The sequence below is a fragment of the Plecotus auritus genome, assembly GCF_963455305.1.
Source record: "Plecotus auritus genome assembly, chromosome: 2".
Taxonomy (NCBI): domain Eukaryota; kingdom Metazoa; phylum Chordata; class Mammalia; order Chiroptera; family Vespertilionidae; genus Plecotus; species Plecotus auritus.
In genome coordinates, this window is record NC_137771.1 from 6,476,413 (window position 1) to 6,495,808 (window position 19,396).

At 45.5% G+C, this 19,396-nt stretch overlaps 2 protein-coding genes across 3 annotated transcripts in view; one reads left to right on the forward strand and one right to left on the reverse strand.

Moving 5' to 3' along the window:
• Positions 1-19,396, reverse strand: part of MTOR (mechanistic target of rapamycin kinase) — a 115,473-nt gene that overhangs the window by 52,896 nt on the left and 43,181 nt on the right. The window lies entirely within an intron of this gene.
• Positions 9,846-16,384, forward strand: ANGPTL7 (angiopoietin like 7). Its single transcript, XM_080657504.1, has 5 exons — positions 9,846-10,626; positions 13,163-13,263; positions 13,791-13,985; positions 14,766-14,964; positions 15,208-16,384. The coding sequence occupies exons 1-5, from the start codon at positions 10,257-10,259 to the stop codon at positions 15,375-15,377; spliced, it is 1,035 nt and encodes a 344-aa protein (XP_080513630.1). The 5' UTR covers positions 9,846-10,256; the 3' UTR covers positions 15,378-16,384.

A 19,396-nucleotide genomic window follows, 5' to 3' on the forward strand; every position in this document is an offset into this window, starting at 1 on the left:
GGTGTTAGGAAGACAATGAAGAGGGACAGACAGGAGAACACAATGAATTAGGATATCGAGAGGATATACAGCCCTGGCTGGTGTGCTCAATGGTTAGAGAGATAGCCCGTGCACCGAAGGGTTGCAGGTTCGATTCCTGGCCCCAGTCTGGGTGCATGCAGGAGGCAACAAATCGATGTTTCTCTTTCTCTCCCTCCCTTTCTCCCCGCCTCTCTTCCTCCTTTCCTCCCTTCCACTTTCTAAAAATCAATGGAAAAATATCCTTGGGAGAAGATTAACAAAAAATAAAAATAAAAGAGGACATACAGACATTTGCACTCTCATTCATTCCCTACCTCATAATTACTTTCAGTGGTTGCATACTAATTTCATCCTGCTGAGAGATCTCGTGTATATAACCAGTCTCGTGGGTGCTGTACCCTCTTGGCTGGCTGGGGGGGGGCGCTTTTAGATGACCAGGCCCCCAGGAGAGCTGCTTGGGAGCTCATGGTCAGCACCTCTATGCTCATTAAGTGATGTCCTATAGTCTTCAAGGTCAGCCCTAGACATCAGTGCCCGTCCCCTGAGAATGAGCACCAGGCTCAGCGATAAGCCAAGCAAGCTGTCCCATTTTACACATCACCTCCAGGCGCCTCTTGGGTGGACACGGGACCTGGGTGCCCTAGTACAACCCAGCATAAGACACAGGAGGACCGCACAGCCCCGAAATGTCAAAGCACTGGATTTGTGCAACCCAGGGGCCTGTCAGAGATGTGCTGTAAAAATGATGAATGGCTGTCACATCTCCAAGGCTCTGGCTGATTTAGGGAGCTATTGGCAGGCACATCACTCCCAGCATGTCAGCCAGTTAATTACTTCCAACTTTATCTTTCTTGTCAACACTTCTTGACAAATTGGCCATTATCTTTTTATTCTACAACAATGAGCTCTGCTCCTTTTCTGGTGATGCCTGGAGGTTTCTCTCCTCCGGGCCCTTTCTTCACATCCAGAGCGGAATGAAGAGCTCTCAGAGATGATTAGAAAGAAGCTGCCAGGAGAAGGAGGGAGAAAAGGAACAAAAGGGAGAGGGCTGATAGATTGAATCCAAAGCTTATTTTCAACTACCTTGACTCAAAGCAGAGTTGATACTTTGGGTAAAATCCTGATTTCTTGGCTTCTCAAAGTCCAAGAGCTCTGACTCAGTCTATTATGTGGATGAAGTTGGGAAACAAAAATGAAATGAGCTGGCATCTAGTGACCTGGAGGCTTCGAACTCTCCACATTTAACTGTATAAGCAGATGTGAGCTGGCCTTTTTACTCCATTAAGGAGTTAGGCGGCACTGTAAAAATACTGATCCCCATTTTGGGATCAGGGGGGAAAAATGTGGCTACTCCTTGGTAAGGAAAAGCTGACAGAAGAGGACTGGATTGTCAACATTCCGAGCCAATGAAATGTCCAAAAGAATTTGAGGAGACCAATATGTCACCACTGATCATTGCTTTGTCACCGAGACAAACTGTCAGAGGGCGCCGTGGGGCAGAACCCAGCACCTATATTTCATCAGTTCTGACACACACTTTTTCACACTTTAACGTCTCTGCAATCATGATGCAGCGCACAATTCAAGGTTTCAGAGCACTGTGACACGGTTTAGTTGTCAGCAGTTTGCCCCCACCCCCACCCCCACCCTGTAGTGGCACATAAAGTAGACATCAGCAGCAGCTTCTGAGTCACCATTAGTGGTCCTAAGGCTCGAGGGGTTTCTGAGGATGAGCCAGATGCAGTGGAAGCGCAGAGGGTTACCACTAAACTACAGCAAGCTCCTCCCTGTAGAACGGTCTGGGGCTGCAATCAAGGACCCTCTGCCCTCTTGGTCAACTTGAGGAGAAACCCTAGGACAGTGGTCGGCAAACTCATTAGCCAACAGAGCCAAATATCACCAGTACAACGATTGAAATTTCTTTTGAGAGCCAAATTTTTTAAACTTAAACTTCTTCTAACGCCACTTCTTCAAAATAGACTCGCCCAGGCCGTGGTATTTTGTGGAAGAGCCACACTCAAGGGGCCAAAGAGCCGCATGTGGCTCACGAGCCACAGTTTGCTGACCACTGCCCTAGGACCATCCCCTTTGTACAGCTCCTCTTGGAGGACCAGCTTCCTGCACTGAAGAGAGCTTTCCTTGGGGTTTATAAGACGCTCTACAAATGCAAGCTATTGTACAGTGACCCTGCAGGAAGTCTTCAGAATAGCCAGATAAATCACACTCTTGGTGACAGGTGACAGACCTGATCTCTGGGGCGTGGCTGGCTGTGAAAGGCGTTACAGAAAACATGGCGCTAGAAAGAAAGACACAACCTGTGCTTGTGCTCTGGCGACACTGGGCTTCCTGCACTCGCCCACTCTTCGCTGCTTGGAGCTTTGCTACAAGGAGTACAGGTTCCTAGAGGCACAATGGCACTTTTGAAGTCAGCATGAGCCCAGAGGTTTGGAATGTGTTTTTACCGAGAAGTAAGGAGCTTTGAGCAAATCCTTACCCTTCTGGACCGAGTGTTTTTTCTTCCAGCGGAGGTGCAGGGAAAAAATGAGACTGTTTACCTTTTCTGGAAGCCAGGAAACAACTGTAAAAGCAAGCTCATACTTCCGAGCAACACAATAGACACCTTGGGAACATGTGTTCAGAATTAGGACACAGAGAGGTTTTGTTCATCCATCGAGGCCTCTCCTGCAGACCGTAAAGCCCAGTCACCTCTGCCATTAATTGGCTGCTCAGGCACAACTGGCTCAGACCCTCCAACATTCTTAAAGAATGACAGGCCGCTTTCCCGTCAGTGCTGTCTAAGTCAGGGCGGCCGAGGTGCAGCCGGAAGGGAGGCTCTGCAGGGCGGCCAGCCCCAGCTTGTCATCTCGTCCTGCCCCCCCCCCCCACCCCCGACAGGGTCCTATTCTCTGGTTCACAGTGATTGTCTACAATTACAATGTAATGGGCATTCGATGCCCACAAGATTTGTTAGGTTCCTGGATACAATAAGGTGAATATAGCTATGCAGAGACATGGCTGTTTTCATGGGGACATGTAGCTTTCTTTGTTCTGTCTTCAACATTAGCAGCTGCATGTGGCCCCTTGGGCAGTAATGAAGGTTACTTACTGACAGGCCCGTGCAGGCTGGAATGATTAGGTATGCCATTTACAGAGGCCTCCAGAATAAACAGGAGAGGGACAAAGCCCTCCCCATTGCTCTGTGGTCCTCTCGCTGATCTTCACAGGTAAAGAAAGAGGGGTGAGACACAAATTAATGGTTTTCAGGGATACAAAGGGATTATACTATCAGGAAGCTACCTCAAGTTATTAAAAAAGATCTCAACTCTTCCAGTTCTCACTTTCTTTGATTCTTTAACTATGACCTATGAAACAAACAACAAAAACACTATCAACTATGGAAGAAAAATGGACTTAAAGCAGGAAAGCATGCAGTGCCCTACAATGAAGACCTTACCATAAAATACTGGCCATGGAGAAAGATGCTAAGTCTCCATAACAGATGTTCATTTGGAGGGACAGAACCTGCTGCTGGGAATTCAGTCTTTCATCTGACATGTTCCAATTAAGTATCTCTTGCCTTCAGCCTTGTGCTAAGTGCTAGATGCTAGAGCTACTGTGATAAGTAAGAGAGACAAGGTCTTTGCTTTCACAGAGCTTACAGGTGGCTGAAGTAGATGGACAAAAACCAAACTGCAGAAGGTGCTGTGGAGGTAAAAACCACAAAGAAAACAGAGTGCTTACCAGGGGTCCTCAAACTTTTTAAACAGGGGGCCAGTTCACTGTCCCTCAGACCGTTGGAGGGCCGGACTATAGTTTTAAAAAAAACTATGAACAAATTCCTATGCGCACTGCGGGCCCGGGACGAGTCGGCTGCTAAGCAGGACAGGCAGCGGCACCCGGAGGGCCAGATAAATGTCCTTGGTGGGTCATATGTGGCCCGCGGGCCGTAGTTTGAGGGCCCCTGGTAGACACTTATTTAAATTCGGGTGGGCAGGGAAGGCTTTTCTGACCAGATGATAATCACATACCTAAATAATAATACTTATTATTTGCTGGACACTGACCATGTGTCAGACACTATTCTGTTTTATGTGCACTATCTATTTTTTTAAAAAATGTATTTTATTGATTTTGTACAGAGAGGAAGGGAGAAGGATAGAGAGCTAGAAACATCGATGAGAGAGAAACATCGATCAGCTGCCTCCTGCACACCTCCCACTGGGGATGTGCCCGCAACCAATGTACATCCCCTTGACCGGAATCGAACCCGGGACCCTTCAGTCCGCAGGCCGACGCTCTATCCACTTAGCCAAACCAGTTTCGGCGCACTATCTATTTTTAAAGAAACTTCCTAGTTGAGGTACAACACACAAATATACAGCAAAGTATACCCGGTGTAGAGCTGGATAAGTTATCACACAAAGTGAAGATACCCTTGGAACTACCACCCTGTCCAAGGAACAGAACGCAACACACGGCCAGCATCCCAGAAGCACCCAAGCCTTCTCCCAACCACAGCTACTTCCTCATGCCTAGAAGGAACAACTATCTGACTTCTGACACAATGGGTGAGCTCTGCCAGGGTTTGACTTGATTTAAATGCGCAACATTATGTTTGTGTGACACAGCCATGTTGTTGCATGCCACAGTTGCTCTTACTATTGCTGAACAGTAGTTCACTGTATGAATAGAACACAATTTACCTATGTTTTTGTTGATGGACATTTAGGTTCGGTTGTTGTCAGTATTTGGCTATTGTGTGTGGTGTTACTACGAATGTTCTTGCACGTATCTTTGGCACATTCACATTTCTGTTGGGAATATTCCTAGAAGTAGAATTGCTGGGTTAACAGGGTATATTCAGCTTTAGATGACACTGACAAGTTGCTCTCCAAAGTGGTTTCACCAATTTACATTCCCACCGAAGTGTATGAAAATCCCAACTGCTCCTCATCTTTGTCAACACTTGGTATTTTCAGTGTTTTCCATTTCAGCCATTTTGACTGGTACGTAGTGGCATTTTATAGTTTTAATTTGACTTTCTATAATGACTAAGGAGCTTGACCAGTTTTTCAGGCATTTATTGGCCTTTTGGATATCCTCTTTTGTGAGTGCCTGTTCACATCTGGCCACCTTTAAAAAAATTAATGCGTTCTATGTAGACTTTGGATACAATATACACACATGTATGTATTGGAGATATCTTACTGCCTTTTCACTCTCTTCATGGTGTCTTGTAATGCACACAAATGACTACTTTTACTGCATGTTTTCCTTTGTGGTTAGTGTTTTTACTATCTTGTTTAAGAAATCTTTGCTCATCCCAAGATGCTGAAGATAACTCCTATGTTATCTTCCAGAAGCTTCAGTTTTACCTTTCACATTTAAAGTTTAAATCTCCTCTGAGCCTGAAGTTTTGTGTGTGGTGTGAGGTAAGGGTCAGAGCCTCCCCCACAAGCCCCGATGAGGCTATCTAACTCACCCAGCGGCGCTTACTGAAGACTGTCCTTTCCTCTCTGTTCTGTGGTGCTGCACTGTCATAAATCAGGTGTCCATATATGTGTGGGTCTGTTTCTGGATGTTTAATTCTGTTCCACTTATCTATGTGCCTATTCTTGTGCCAATACTATACTGCCTTAATTACTGTAGCTTTATGATAAATCTGATTTCTAGTAGTGTAATTCCTCTAATTTTATTTTTCTTATTCAAAAATGCCTTAGCTATTTTTAATCCTTTGCTTTATTTAACTTAATCCTCACAAAAATCCTGTGAGGTGAAGTAGTTATGATTTTTATTTCCATTTCGCACTGGTAGACTCAGAGAAACTATGTAATTTAATTTGCCCAGAGTCATAGAACTATCAAGTTATATCTGGGATTAGATATAACTATCAAATTAAATCAGAGATTAGAACCCAGATTTGTTTGATTCTTACCCAAGCATTTAAAGCCCTTCATATACCACTTCCTTAAGCCTCAAGCCAGCTGACTCCTTCAGGGGATTTAATATGAATGCATTACAGTTTTAAGAAATTCAATGTTCTAAGCCACCCATTTCCAGTTAAAAATCTTGTTTGGCAGCGACAAAAGCCACTTTCCTGGTAAGACTCAGGAAAACAAAGCAGCAAGAGGTAAAAGCTTCTTGGATGTCTCCCACAGCCCTCTGTTTCCAGAATAGCAAGCACACTCCTCACATGGACTCATGCAGTCCCTCAGGCCTGGCTCCCCTCCACCTCTCCAGCCTTAACTACCCGAGTCCTTTGCCTCTGGACTCTTCAGCATGCTCACCACCTGCATTCTCCAAAGCCAAGGTCTTTCACATGGCTGTACCTCTGCCCACAGTGCCTTTGCCCACTTCCCTTGGGAGGCCTTCCAGAAGCTCATCTTGGTTGGACAATCCTCCTCCTCTGTGTCCCCTATCCTAGCATGTCACACTGTCCTAAAGTTCAGCTGTCTGCTTCTCCAACTGGACTGCGAGGCACTTGAGGCTGGACTGGTGCTGCAGCTCGCATCCTGGCTAACAGAACAGGTGTTTGCTACAAAGTCCTGAGAGAGATCTGAGATTGACTTTGGTGCTAGGTGCTCTAATTAAATAATTGGCTCCAGGAGGAGGCCTGAGAGAAATGGTTTCTAAGACATCCAGGCTGTACTCTTTGGTAGAAGTGGCAAACTAGAAGGCTTGGGGAACAGATGGAAATAGCTTCTGTGATGGACTTGGGCTTCCAGTGAGATAGAAAGAGGACTGAGTGATCAAAGGGTCAGATATTAAATGACTACATAGAGCAAGGCAAGCTGTGACTCATGAAGAGACTTCAGAAGTAAAATATTCCCATGAAGCCCTGACCGGTTTGGCTCAGTGGATAGAGCATCGGCCTGTGGACTCAAGGGTCCCAGGTTCGATTCCGATCAAGGGCATGTACCTTGGTTGTGGGCACATCCCCAGTAGGAGGAGTGCAGGAGGCAGCTGATCGATGTTTCTCTCCCATCGATGTTTCTAACTCTCTATCCTCTCCCTTCCTCTCTGTAAAAAAATCAATAAAATATATTAAAAAAAAATATTCCCATGAAGTACACTAACTAACAGCAAGGCAGGTTCTTCTAAGATGTACCTTTTCAATAAACAGGGAGTCTGATTCTGAGGGCAGCCGTTTCTCTCCCTCACCAATTTGTTTGTTTGTTAATCGTCCCCAAGGATATTTTTCCATTAATTTTTTAGAGCGAGTGGAAGGAAGGGGGAGGGACAGAGAATCGAACTCTTGACCCTTTGGTTGACACTCTATCCACTGAGCCAAACTGGCTAGGGCTCCCTCACCAATTTTGAAAGTGATGGTTTAAGCGTAGGCAGGGGCAGGAATTCTTTAGAAAAGAAGCCTTTCTCTCCAATGGGGACATTTTCAAGAAAATGAGACATGACAGTCCCATTTGGAGGAGAGACCTCCTCCAGGCCCTTCCCAGCGGTTGCCCTCGGGCTGCTTGAATGCTGCCAGTCCTCAGTGCCAGCCAAGGCTGTGCAGCCCGGACTGTGGTCGGTGAGAACTTCCAAGCTAAGTAAAAGCTCACTGGCTTTTCTCATTAAGAATATAAGCTTTATTTTCAAAACCAGCTTTCCCTGGGAGCACCAAGCGGATCCTTTTCACCACCAGCAAAAGGGCGAAAAGGAAAAACTCTAAGGTATCCAACCCAGGTTCTCCATATTTTTCTAGTTAATTTCCATTTTTAGAGAAGGGAGTGAGCGCCTCTCAGAGAAGGAAACGCTCTGGTCTCATATTCTTCCTGGTTTTCTCTATGGGCTTAGCTGTACTCAAAACAAGGGCTTACTTTGCCTTCTTGCAGAAATCCAGAATTTAGGACATCGAAGGGTTGTGGATGCTCTGGAGGGTAGATCATCTCCTGGATGGGGAATACTCTTAATTGGCTATTTTATTCAAAAATTGGGGGGGGGGGGGAGGGCACATTGTTTTTGACATTTGGGCAGCTTAGGCGAGTTAAGAAAATCTTCAAATAAGAAAAGCCTGTTTCCAACTTATGCCTTATGTTGGAAATAAGTTTCCAGAAAAGACATGTCAGAGAGTAGGCACTCATGCTAAAAGCCAGAGCTCGTGAGCCAACCCCCCTCCTACCTTTCCTAGAAAGGACTGCTACATGGGCTGCAAATATGTACGACGGGTTCATTTTCAGCCCAGATATGAACACCTACTCACAACACTTTCCTGTTTAGTGGGGGAAACAGCTACCGGGAAGAACAAACAAAAAGTTGACTGGGAATCCATAAAGCTCCACTGGTCTCTGATGGTTTCCCTACACTCTGCTACACGGGAGCTCCAAGGGTCATGACTGTATGGCCCACACCACTTCCGTGGCACACGGTTTGAGCTCAGTGTCATTTGATGGCTAGCAGACTATCTTGAAGATCCTCTTGGAGTTCAGCAGACCCTGTGTCAGATGCTGGCAGTTGGGGTCAGATTCAATTAGTGAAATGAACTCCATGGAGCTGAGCCTGCAGAGCCCAGCTGGGCTAGATATTTGCAAGAAGAGATCTGGGACCAGTCGACAGTGCCAACAGTAAACAGCATCTTTGGGGCTGAACGATAACTTGCTATAGGGTGCCAGCAACATCCTCACCCTTTAGCAGGCAAAGGAGACAACGTGAGAAAACAAACCCTGATCCACGTCATCCTCTACTGCTTTTTTATTTCGAGAAAAAAAAAAATGGTTTGGTAACTCCAGCTGCCTGGACAGAATGACTTTCTGAGAAGCTAGAAGCCCTGACTGGAAAGGACTCTGGGGGGTCATGGCAGGAAAGGAAAGTTGTCAGGGGTCGGCTTGGCTTGTGTGTGAAGGACCCAGGCTGAACAGCAGCAGACCAGGAGCTGCCTCAGTGGCGCCATAACATGGAAAGCGCAAGAGTATGTTCCAAAGACAGGGTTACTGTTTAAGGACAAAGGGACCTTTGTATACATTCTTAGTGAAAACCTCATTTTAAGGACTTAAGGTTGCTAAAATCCCAGGTTTTTTCCATTTGTTTTCAAAGGAAGTGTGCCCTTCAAATATAGTACATGAATAATTACAATATCCCTATTTTCAGGGATATATAGAGAATAATTTCAGATTTGCAAACCATATGGCACAGGAAGAGGAAAATGAGACTAGAGATATGGCTTTATTCGGTGATGGGGATTCTTTTCTCTATGACTTAATATATTTTCCAAGTTTGGAACCACGGGCCAAGGATTCTCTGTTCTGCCTGAAGACCAATGGAAACGTGGGTGACTAATTACTCCTGAGTTTTCATTCCTGCTGTCACCTCTGACATCTCCTTGCTAAAGTCAAGTGTGAGAAGCCCGCTCCGTTGAAGGAGAAAGTATGTAAAGATAACAGAGCAAATCCTGTGCATACAAACTACAAAGCCATTTTTTTTGCTTCCTAAGAGATTTTCTCCATCTTCCTCTTTCTAGAGCTTTTCTAAGTTGTAAATGTTCAAATGTGAGACGGTGTTAGATCCAGGTCGGATGGAAGTTTTGTGGAACACTGAATGACGACCAGAGGAAGGAAGCAGCAGCCCTGTTAAAAGCACATTCAGTAGGCCAGATCCTCCTATAAACAGCACAGATTACATTAACAGGCCTCCCCGGTGAGTGGAATCTTAGTCCCGATTCTCTTTGCCTACCTTGCGCTCACCCCATGGTTATATAACCTTTAGAATGGAATTTGGAAATTCTCTTTCCCTGCTCTGCTTGCTGATAGAGCTGAGCCAGTGGCTGGCAAGGGCATAATCTAATAGGAGAAACTAGAAACACACAAACTCACAGTCCTCTTGTCTGGCCCAGAGACTGTGCCGGCAAGGAAAGAAAGACTTGCCCTGTTTCCCTCCTCCCCTTCTCTGGCCTAAGTTTACGCTGACTTCACCCAACAGGCACCTGACCCTCCCAGATGAGCTGGGAGGGGCTAAAGCGCCATGCACACGGGGTGGAGGTGCAGGCAGCAAACGATATTTAAGATGCTGAGTTTGTAGGGCATTTAGGCTTGGGAAGGAAAGCTATAGGATACCCAATTAAGCTGCACTTTCAGATGCTCAAGCTTTGACAAAGGCTAAGAAAGAGCCAGGAAAGAGAAAATAGTGGCGAGCTCATCAAGATCGCAAGTGTGAGGTTTTAATTGCTGCAGCTTTGCAAGCCTCAGCCGGGCAGATCCAGATTTCCCCACAGGAAGAGCCTTCCTCACCCAGACCCACGAAAGATGCTGAAAAAACCTCTCTCAGCTGTGACCTGGCTCTGCATTTTCATCTTGGTCTTTGTCAGCCACCCAGTGTGGCCACAGAAGCCCCCTAAGCGCAAGACACCTGGGCAGCTCAAAGTGGCCGCCTGCTGTGAGGAGGTGAAGGAGCTCAAGGCCCAAATTGCCAACCTAAGCAGCCTGCTGAGTGAACTGAGCAAGAAGCAGGAGAAGGACTGGGTCAGTGTGGTCATGCAGGTGATGGAACTGGAGAGCAACACCAAGCGTATGGAGTCGCGGCTCACGGAGGCCGAGAGCAAGTACTCTGAAATGAACAATCAGATCGACATCATGCAGCTGCAGGCAGCGCAAACAGTCACGCAGACCTCGGCAGGTAAGGAACATGTGTCCTCACGTTTCTCACCACCTTGCCCTCAAACAGCCCATTGCTTCTAGATAACCTGGTCGTCAGAACAATTACTGAGGGTTCTTTGGAGGTACACTTTCTTGGGTACGTGCTACCAGCTCTATTTTCTCTTGACTAAAGGCTTATGAAATATTTATTTTGATGTGTAATGTTCTGTAAATTTACCCAGTACCTTCACAGGTCTCTTTTATTAATACAATGTTTCAGCACACTGAAGGTATGAATTACCATCTTGGAGCAGAGAGAGATTACGCGGTTTGCCCAAAGTCACACAGCAAGTCTTAAAAAGAGGGCTCGGGTTTCCTCACTGGTCCCCTTTGGAAGCTGTACCTTGGCCCCAAGGAAGCAGAAGCGAACACCAAAACCATAGCATCTGCTGCTCTACAAGGTCTCTCAGGTCTCTAACATTATGGAATGGGCATAAATGGAATTTGGTATCATCTCGCTGCAAGCTGTCTTCTCAATGGCTCAGAATGAAGTGTACAGACATGACCCAAAGCCATTTGAAAAATTCCTGTCTTCAGGAAAGGGCAGGGTCCTCAAGGTTCCTCAGTTCTGATATTTCTATTTTCCCCCATGATCTAAAATAAAATTGGGCCTAGTAATATAGAAAATAAGAAAAGGTAATGTTGAAATTTGGATTTTTGGGAGGCCAAAAATAAGACACACTTCATGTTTTCTCTTGCAAAATAACTTTGTTTCTGATTAGCTTGGCTCAGACTGGTCAAGGTGAATTTATTAGCAAGAAATTTGGTTTTCCAAAATTATTAGTTATCAGGAGCATATCCTATAGATATGTCATTTCTTGCTGATATAAAAGCTTTTTGGTCACACTATAAACTTAAATCAAGAACTAAGAATAGAGTAAGTCACTGGTTAGTCTCAGTTCAAATGAAATTAAGCTTAACAATTTTGTGTCTAAACCAATGTGTGTAAAGCACTTTCTAAGCATGTACATCCTGACCCTCAGTTTGGGACTAGAAAGGTATTCTTAGGCCATTTTCCAGACAAGTGAGTCCTGATTTGGTCCGTGAGGAGAAATCAGACATGAAGAAGACTAGGGCGGACAGATGAACCTGCCTGCCACTCCCTGCTCCTCCACATGGGGTTTCTCACCTCCCAGCAGGGAGTTTCATGAAGTCAAATGCAGCTCCTTTGAGTTCAGGAGAGGACAGGTCCTCCAGGCTCCCCTCCCGGACGTGCTCTGCCGCCTGCGTGCTCTTCTCCAAGGCCCAGGGCAGTAGTCACCAAGAGAAGCTCCAGGACACAGAGGGCAGAAGCTCTCTGGTCAGTGAGCTCCCACCCTCTGCCTCCTCGCAGGGAAGGCTGAACCTTCCACAATGTCTTCACAATTTAGAACAAGGAGACAAACCTGGTATAAAGCAGCAGCCCCAGGGCAGCCTGGGCACATTTAAATCAGCCCAGCATGGAAGCTGGCCTGTCTAATGCTCTCACTTCCTGGTTCTAATAACCGTGCAGGGGAAGCCTCTAAGGGTGCCTCCGAGTGCACTTCCATAGTCTAGCAGTGTGAGATTAAGGCAGGGGAAAGGTAAGATTATAAATCCATCTCCCTTCATCAGGGCCCTAGTAGCCATTACCTCCGAAAAACAACGAAACCGGCCAATCAACCAAACAAACCAAGAAACAACAAAACCCCACGATACTCGTGATTACCTGGAAATAGACGCTGGCTGTCCCAGAAGTTGGATCTATTAGCATGTTATGTGGCCCTCACACACTGTAGTAATCCCAGAATTCATGGTCTAGACCAGTGGTCGGCAAACTGCGGCTCACGAGCCACATGCGGCTCTTTGGCCCCTTGAGTGTGGCTCTTCCACAAAATACTACGGCCTAGGCGAGTCTATTTTGAAGAAGTGGCATTAGAAGAAGTTTAAGTTTAAAAAATTTGGCTCTCAAAAAAAATTTCAATCATTGTACTGTTGATATTTGGCTCTGTTGACTAATGAGTTTGCCGACCACTGGTCTAGACCAGTGGTCGGCAAACTGCGGCTCTCGAGCCACATGTGACTCTTTGGCCCCTTGAGTTTTTAGCAAAGGCCAGCTTAGGAGTACCCTAATTAAGTTAATAACAATGTACCTACCTATATAGTTTAAGTTTAAAAAATGTGGCTCTCAAAAGAAATTTCAATCGTTGTACTGTTGATATTTGGCTCTGTTGACTAATGAGTTTGCCGACCACTGGGCTAGACCTACCACAGGATAATTTACTTCATAGTAAACCTTAAATCACCTGTTTGATTGTCACACTGATGCCCTCCAGGGGACAGGCTTCCCCAGCCCTCAGTCCCAGCACCAGTGAAGCCCAAACACACCTGTTCTTGGTCTCCCACATGCAGCTACTACCTAGTTAAGAACACTTACGTAAATTTTGTGGTAGAAATTAAGTTTGTGCTTAAACTTTCGATTTCCATGCAACAGGAAGGCCTGGCTGCCAGGGAGCCAGGGTTTGCACGCTCACTGCAGTGGTCTGTACCTTTTGCAGATGCCATCTATGACTGCTCGTCCCTCTACCAGAAGAACTACCGCATCTCTGGAGTGTATAAGCTTCCTCCCGATGACTTCCTGGGCAGCCCTGAGTTGGAGGTGAGGCCATCACCACCCATGCTCTACCCCTGTCCTCCTTGCCCTCAAAGGGACAACAGGGCTAGTCAGAGTCTGACAAAAGGGAAACTCAAAATAGAACCAACACACCAGGGAACTATCCAAACACTCAAATTATGGGGGGGGGGGGGTCCAGGCATCTGTTTTGTCCTTTCAAACCATTATCAACCAAACACCAGGTTAGATAATTCTAGAACCACCACCTAACTAGTTAAAATCTCTTGCCATGTATGTCCTAGAGCAGCTGCTCTTTGGAGAAAGAGAAAAGAGAGACCATGGAGGGAGCCTATCAGAATTACCTGGAGTTTTCCCTTCAAACTCCATGTGCACTTACCTGCCCCATCCTAAATTTCGATAAATCTTCCTCAGCAAACCACCCCTGCCCCAGCTCGCCCACACTGGGCAGAGTTGTGCTTTAGTGCACCTGGGGGACTACGGAAATGCACACATCCCTTGGCTCCTGCTCCTGCCTCTGCGGGTCCCTGACCAGAGCATTCTCTCTGCTCCAGGTGTTCTGTGACATGGAGATGGCAGGTGGTGGCTGGACCATCATTCAGAGACGAAAGAGTGGCCTCGTCTCCTTCTACCGGGACTGGAAGCAGTACAAGCAGGGCTTCGGCAGCATCCGCGGGGACTTCTGGCTGGGGAATGAACACATCCACCGGCTCTCCAGACGGCCAACCCGGCTACGTGTGGAGATGGAGGTGAGCACAAGGCATGGGTCCTAGGACTGGACCAGGCCTCCACACATGACTGCACAATTCTGGGGATGACATTCCTATTCTTACTCACTGTAGGCTTGTAGGTTTATTCTGACAGTTTCCCTTCAGGTTGCAGTACAGTTGAGAAAGAATAGGTTCATTCCTGTTTTTCAGAAAAGTAAAGCTGCAGGTACATAGGAAGAAGCCAGACTCAGGCCAGAGCAGCGTAATCCAACAGTCAGTGACATGGGCACAAGGTCCTCTATGTGCAAACCTTACTGACACAGAATAGAGCATCACTATATTCTCAAATTACTCTTATGACATCTTTAAGTGGGAGACTATAAAAACAACATCTACCCCTTACGAACAAGGAAGCGAGGGGATACAGAAAGAGAGACTAATCAAGGCGTATGGTGACTCAGGAGAGCAGTTTGGTTTAGGACAGTGGTCGGCAAACTCATTAGTCAACAGAGCCAAATATCAACAGTACAACGATTGAAATTTCTTTGGAGAGCCAAATTTTTTAAACTTAAACTTCTTCTAATGCCACTTCTTCAAAATAGACTCGCCCAGGCCGTGGTATTTTGTGGAAGAGCCACACTCAAGGGGCCAAAGAGCCGCATGTGGCTTGCGAGCCGCAGTTTGCCGACCACCAGTCTCGGACCCTTTTTTTCTGATTCCCAGCAGTAGAGATGTATGGCTGCAGCTGGAGAGAGCAGTGCAGGGTGGGATGAAATGTTACCTGCTGCAGTTTTTCTCCAGCTCTGCCTCCTCTGACAGGACTGGGAAGGCAACGTGCGCTATGCCGAGTACAGCCACTTTGTTTTGGGCAATGAACAGAACAGCTATCGCCTCTTTCTGGGGAACTACAGTGGTAACGTGGGGAATGACGCCCTCATCTATCACAACAATACAGCCTTCAGCACCAAGGACAAGGACAATGACAACTGCCTAGACAAGTGCGCACAGCTCCGCAAAGGTGAGATCTGGAGATGGTGGGGGGAGTTCAGGCATAAGCCCAAAGTCCCACTTAAAGAGAAAGTGTGAACTATAACTGCATGGCTGATATCCTGGCTTCGGTATTTCCTTTTTATATTGGCCCCCACTGCTTAACTACTAGTCAAAAAACAACTAAACAATGCCTGCGGCCTAGCCTATCAGCCACTTCCAAGGGGAGGAGGGCACACTCAGCCCACTAGCGCTGATCTGTTTCTTGTGCCAGGTGGATACTGGTACAACTGCTGCACAGATTCCAACCTCAACGGAGTCTTCTACCGCCTCGGGGAGCACAACAAGCACCTGGATGGCATCACCTGGTACGGCTGGCATGGCTCTACCTACTCCCTCAAACGGGTGGAGATGAAGATCCGCCCAGAAGACTTCCAGCCCTAAAGACGGCCTGCTGTGGAGCAGGGCTGCAGAAATGGGAGACCAATGGAGGCTGGGCAGGGCGGAGGAGGACCGGAGAGAGGATAGACAGGGTATGAATGGAAAATGGCTTATGAGAAAAGTCTCCAATGACAGAGTAAGTCTTTGAGGAGCACAATACAATGATATGACCCAGGACGTTACAGTAAACGGGATGAAGCATTGGAACACAATGAATGGGTCCTGACACGGACTTCTCGGGGGGCTTGCCTGAGTGGGCTCTTGTGGCCGTGATCCCTGACATAGCAGCAGCTTCTTTTTTCCACATGATTTTTCTATGAAAAAAAAAATTGTGAGATGACTTTATCCATTTCTAAGGTGAAGTGAGGGCAGAAAACAAGTCCCTTTGCTAAAGAGAAACATATATATATATTGATTCTCAAGGAGAAGACCTAGGTGTTAAAGAAAGGAATGAAAGGGGGTAATGGAAGAAAGGAGTTTCTATTTTTAAATCCAATAAAATTACCTTCAGTCTACACTTAAAAAAAAAGACAGTAATTGTTCTGCTGGAGGTGAGGTGAGCTGACCCAGGATGGACTTGATTGGAGGCAACTCCAGGCAGTGGGCCTTGCAGCTGGCCTCTGAGAGCCTCCCCTGCTCGGCCTCCATCAAGGCACAGCACTGAAGGCAGGAAGTGGGTCTGGTGGTGGCCGGGGAGCTCAGCGGGCGGCGGCGATAAGTTCCCTCATGGATGCTTGCACGACACTGCCTGAAATGATTCAGTCTAGACACTGCCTGAAATGATTCAGTCTACAGATATATCTATTTTTATTTACTCTTTAAGAAAAGAGCTTGAAGAGCTTCCTCTTTTGTCTATACAATTGGCTGAAAAATGAAGGAAGATGGCACTATAGTTAATAACTCATGCTGTTTATAAACATTTTGCTTTGTAAAAGTAAAATATAGATTGTTTTAAATGTTCAAAGTTTCTTTTTTCTTCTACAATAAACTTTTAACACTTGTTTGTTTTTAAATGATCACCATTACCACTCAGCATGATAAAAAGTTTAAGTGAAAACTCAGAGAACAATGAGAAAGAGACTCCGAGTTTGTTGCAGACTTCAAGAAACCATAGGATGAGCAGGAGGCCAAAAATAAAAAAAGGTGAGCCTGGCCAATATGGTTCAGTGGTTGAGCACTGATTCATCAACCAAGAGGTTGCTGGTTTGATTCTCGGTTGGGGGCACATGCCCGGGTTTTCGGGCTTGATCCACAGTAGGGGCATGCAGGAGGCAGCTGATCAATGATGTTTCTCTCTCATCGATATTTCTATCTTTCTATCCCTCTCCCATTCTCTGTCTCTAAAATCAATAAAAACATATTAAAAGAAAAGTCCAGGGACTTTAAAAAGGCAATAATCACTAGAAGAGGTCAGATCTGACCTGCCCGCCTAATTCCTATGGAGGCCAGTGTCATCACCTGGCTTCAAAAAACTTTGCAAACTACTTTCTACTTGAGCAAACTAACACATTGAGAGAGGAAAAATATCTTTAGCCATAACAGATGACAGTCTTGACCTTTAGGAAGTCATTTTTTCTTGCCAAAAAGAACCATTTATGGTAAGCCGTGATTCCTACGCAGTATTTGTAAATTGTATCAATGGTCCTTGATTGTTGGGAACCTACTTAACCTCAAAAATAAGAACCTTGGGGATTTTCAAAGAAATAAACTGAATAGAAAAGTACGCTGGAGTAGGGCTTCCTATGGGACAGGCATTCAAACAGAAGCTTCCTAAGGCAGGCAGGGGAGTCTGAGATGCTGTGCAGCTAGCACAATACTTCTAGAAAAGACAGGATAAAAAGATCAGGGGTTAGAAGGAGATGAGAGAAGGAAGAGCCTATGGCAGAAGTACATGATTTTCTCTCATTTCCCATCTACCCCACAACTAAAACAAAACTGAGGTTCTTCACAACAAAAGCTAAAATGAACATGTGGAACTCCTCAAAAAAGCTTCTGCATAGCAAAGAAAACAATAAACTGAACAGGCAACCTACAGAATGGGAGAAAATATTTGCAAACCTTAACCCCTAATAAATAAGAGGTTAATAACTAAAACATAAAGAACTCAGACAACTCAATAGCAAAAAACCAAATGATCCAATTAGAAACCGGGCAAAGGACTGAATAGACATTTGTCCAAAGCAGACATCCAAATGGCCAATAAGCTCCCCACTAATCATCAAAAACACAGTTTCACCTCACATCTGGCAGGATGGCTATTATAAAAAAGACAGGGGTAGCAAGTATTGACGAGGATGTGAAGAAAGGGAAAGCTTGTGCACTGTTGGTGGGAATGTAATTTGATACAGCCACTATGGAAAATAGTATTGAGGTACCTAAAAAATTAGAAATAGAACTACTGTATGATTCAGAACTACCACTTCAGGATACATATCTGAGGAAACAAAATCACTATCGTGAAGATGCATCTGCACCCATGTTCCCTGCAGTATTACTTACAATAGCCAAGATATGGAAACAACCTAAAAGTCCTTCAACAGATGAATGGGTAAAGAAAATGTGATAGACAACCTACATACACACAGAGTGTATGAAAGAAGGAAATTCTGTCATTTGCGACAACATGGATGAATCTGGAGGGCAATATGCTAAGTAAAATAAGACAAAGACAAATATTATATGGCATCACTTATGTGAAATCTAAAAAAAAGTTGATTTTACAGAAACAGAATAGAATGGTTGCCAGGAATAGAATGGGGATAGGGAAACGGGGAGGTATAGGTCAAAGGGTACACACTTTCAATTATAAATAAGTTCTGAGGATCTGATGTAGAGGATGGTGACTATAGTACTGTATATTGTATATTTGAAATTTGCTGAGAGTATATTTTAAAAATTCTCACCACAAACACATACACACAGTTAGGTATGCGAGGCGATGAAGGTATTATCTTGATCTTGGTAATCATTCCATAATGTATATCACATCCTTATACTGTATATTTTAAATATATATAATTACATTTGTCAATTATTCCTCAATCAATTTGGGGGAGGAAAGTATCTCTATATTGTGCTAATCAAAACCTACGGTTGCTGAAATTTACTCTTATTGTTATACTAGAGGGCCAGTGCACGGATTCGTGCACCAGTGGGGTCCCTCGGCCTGGCCTGCAGCTCTCTGACAACCCCCGAGGGGTCCCGGATTGCGAGAGGGCGCAGGCCAGGCTGAAGGACCCCACCAATGCATGATCGGGGCCAGGGAGGGAACACAGGAGGGCTCCAGGGCATATCCAGCCTTTCTCACACAGTCCTGATAGGCAGAACCCCAGCAGCAAGCTAACCTACCGGTCGGAGCGTCTGCCCCCTGGTGGTCAGTGCATGTCATAGTCGAATGGTTGCTTAGGCTTTTATATCCCATATAATAAAGAGCTAATATGCTAATGGTCATGACACCTTCATGCCAAAATGACCTATCAGCAGCCAGGAGGAGGCGGGAGGCGGGGTGCCTCCTCGTGCAATTTCAATCGCATGCTGGGCTTCTAATATACCATATAGAAAGACACAGTTGAGTAACTGAAGTATAAACTTTTTGCAACAAGATTAACGTTTAATTTTTAAAAAGTTACTTAAAAAAAAACACACCACCATAAGACGGAAGTTCTAAGCCAGTGTCTGTGGTTTATTCACGTTCTGGGAAGACTTCTGAGAGTGGACTGTTAAAGAACGCACAGAACACCCAGCCACTCACCTACAGGGCACAGGCTCTGACCATAAACACTTTTAAAGCCTCTCTGTGCAGGATGATGGACACCAAGTCTCAGAGATGAGCACAGCATGGTCTCTGATCTTAGAGAGGACAGAACCCCCAGCAGCCAAAGGAGAGAGCACTGTTGTTCTGAGCACATCCTCTAAGATGTGAGTCAAGAAGGTACGAACGGTATGAAAAAGAACAGGCCTGTTGGGCAGTTGTTAGAGTTGCACTGGTTCCTGCTTCTATTTTTAATTCTGCAGATGTGTCA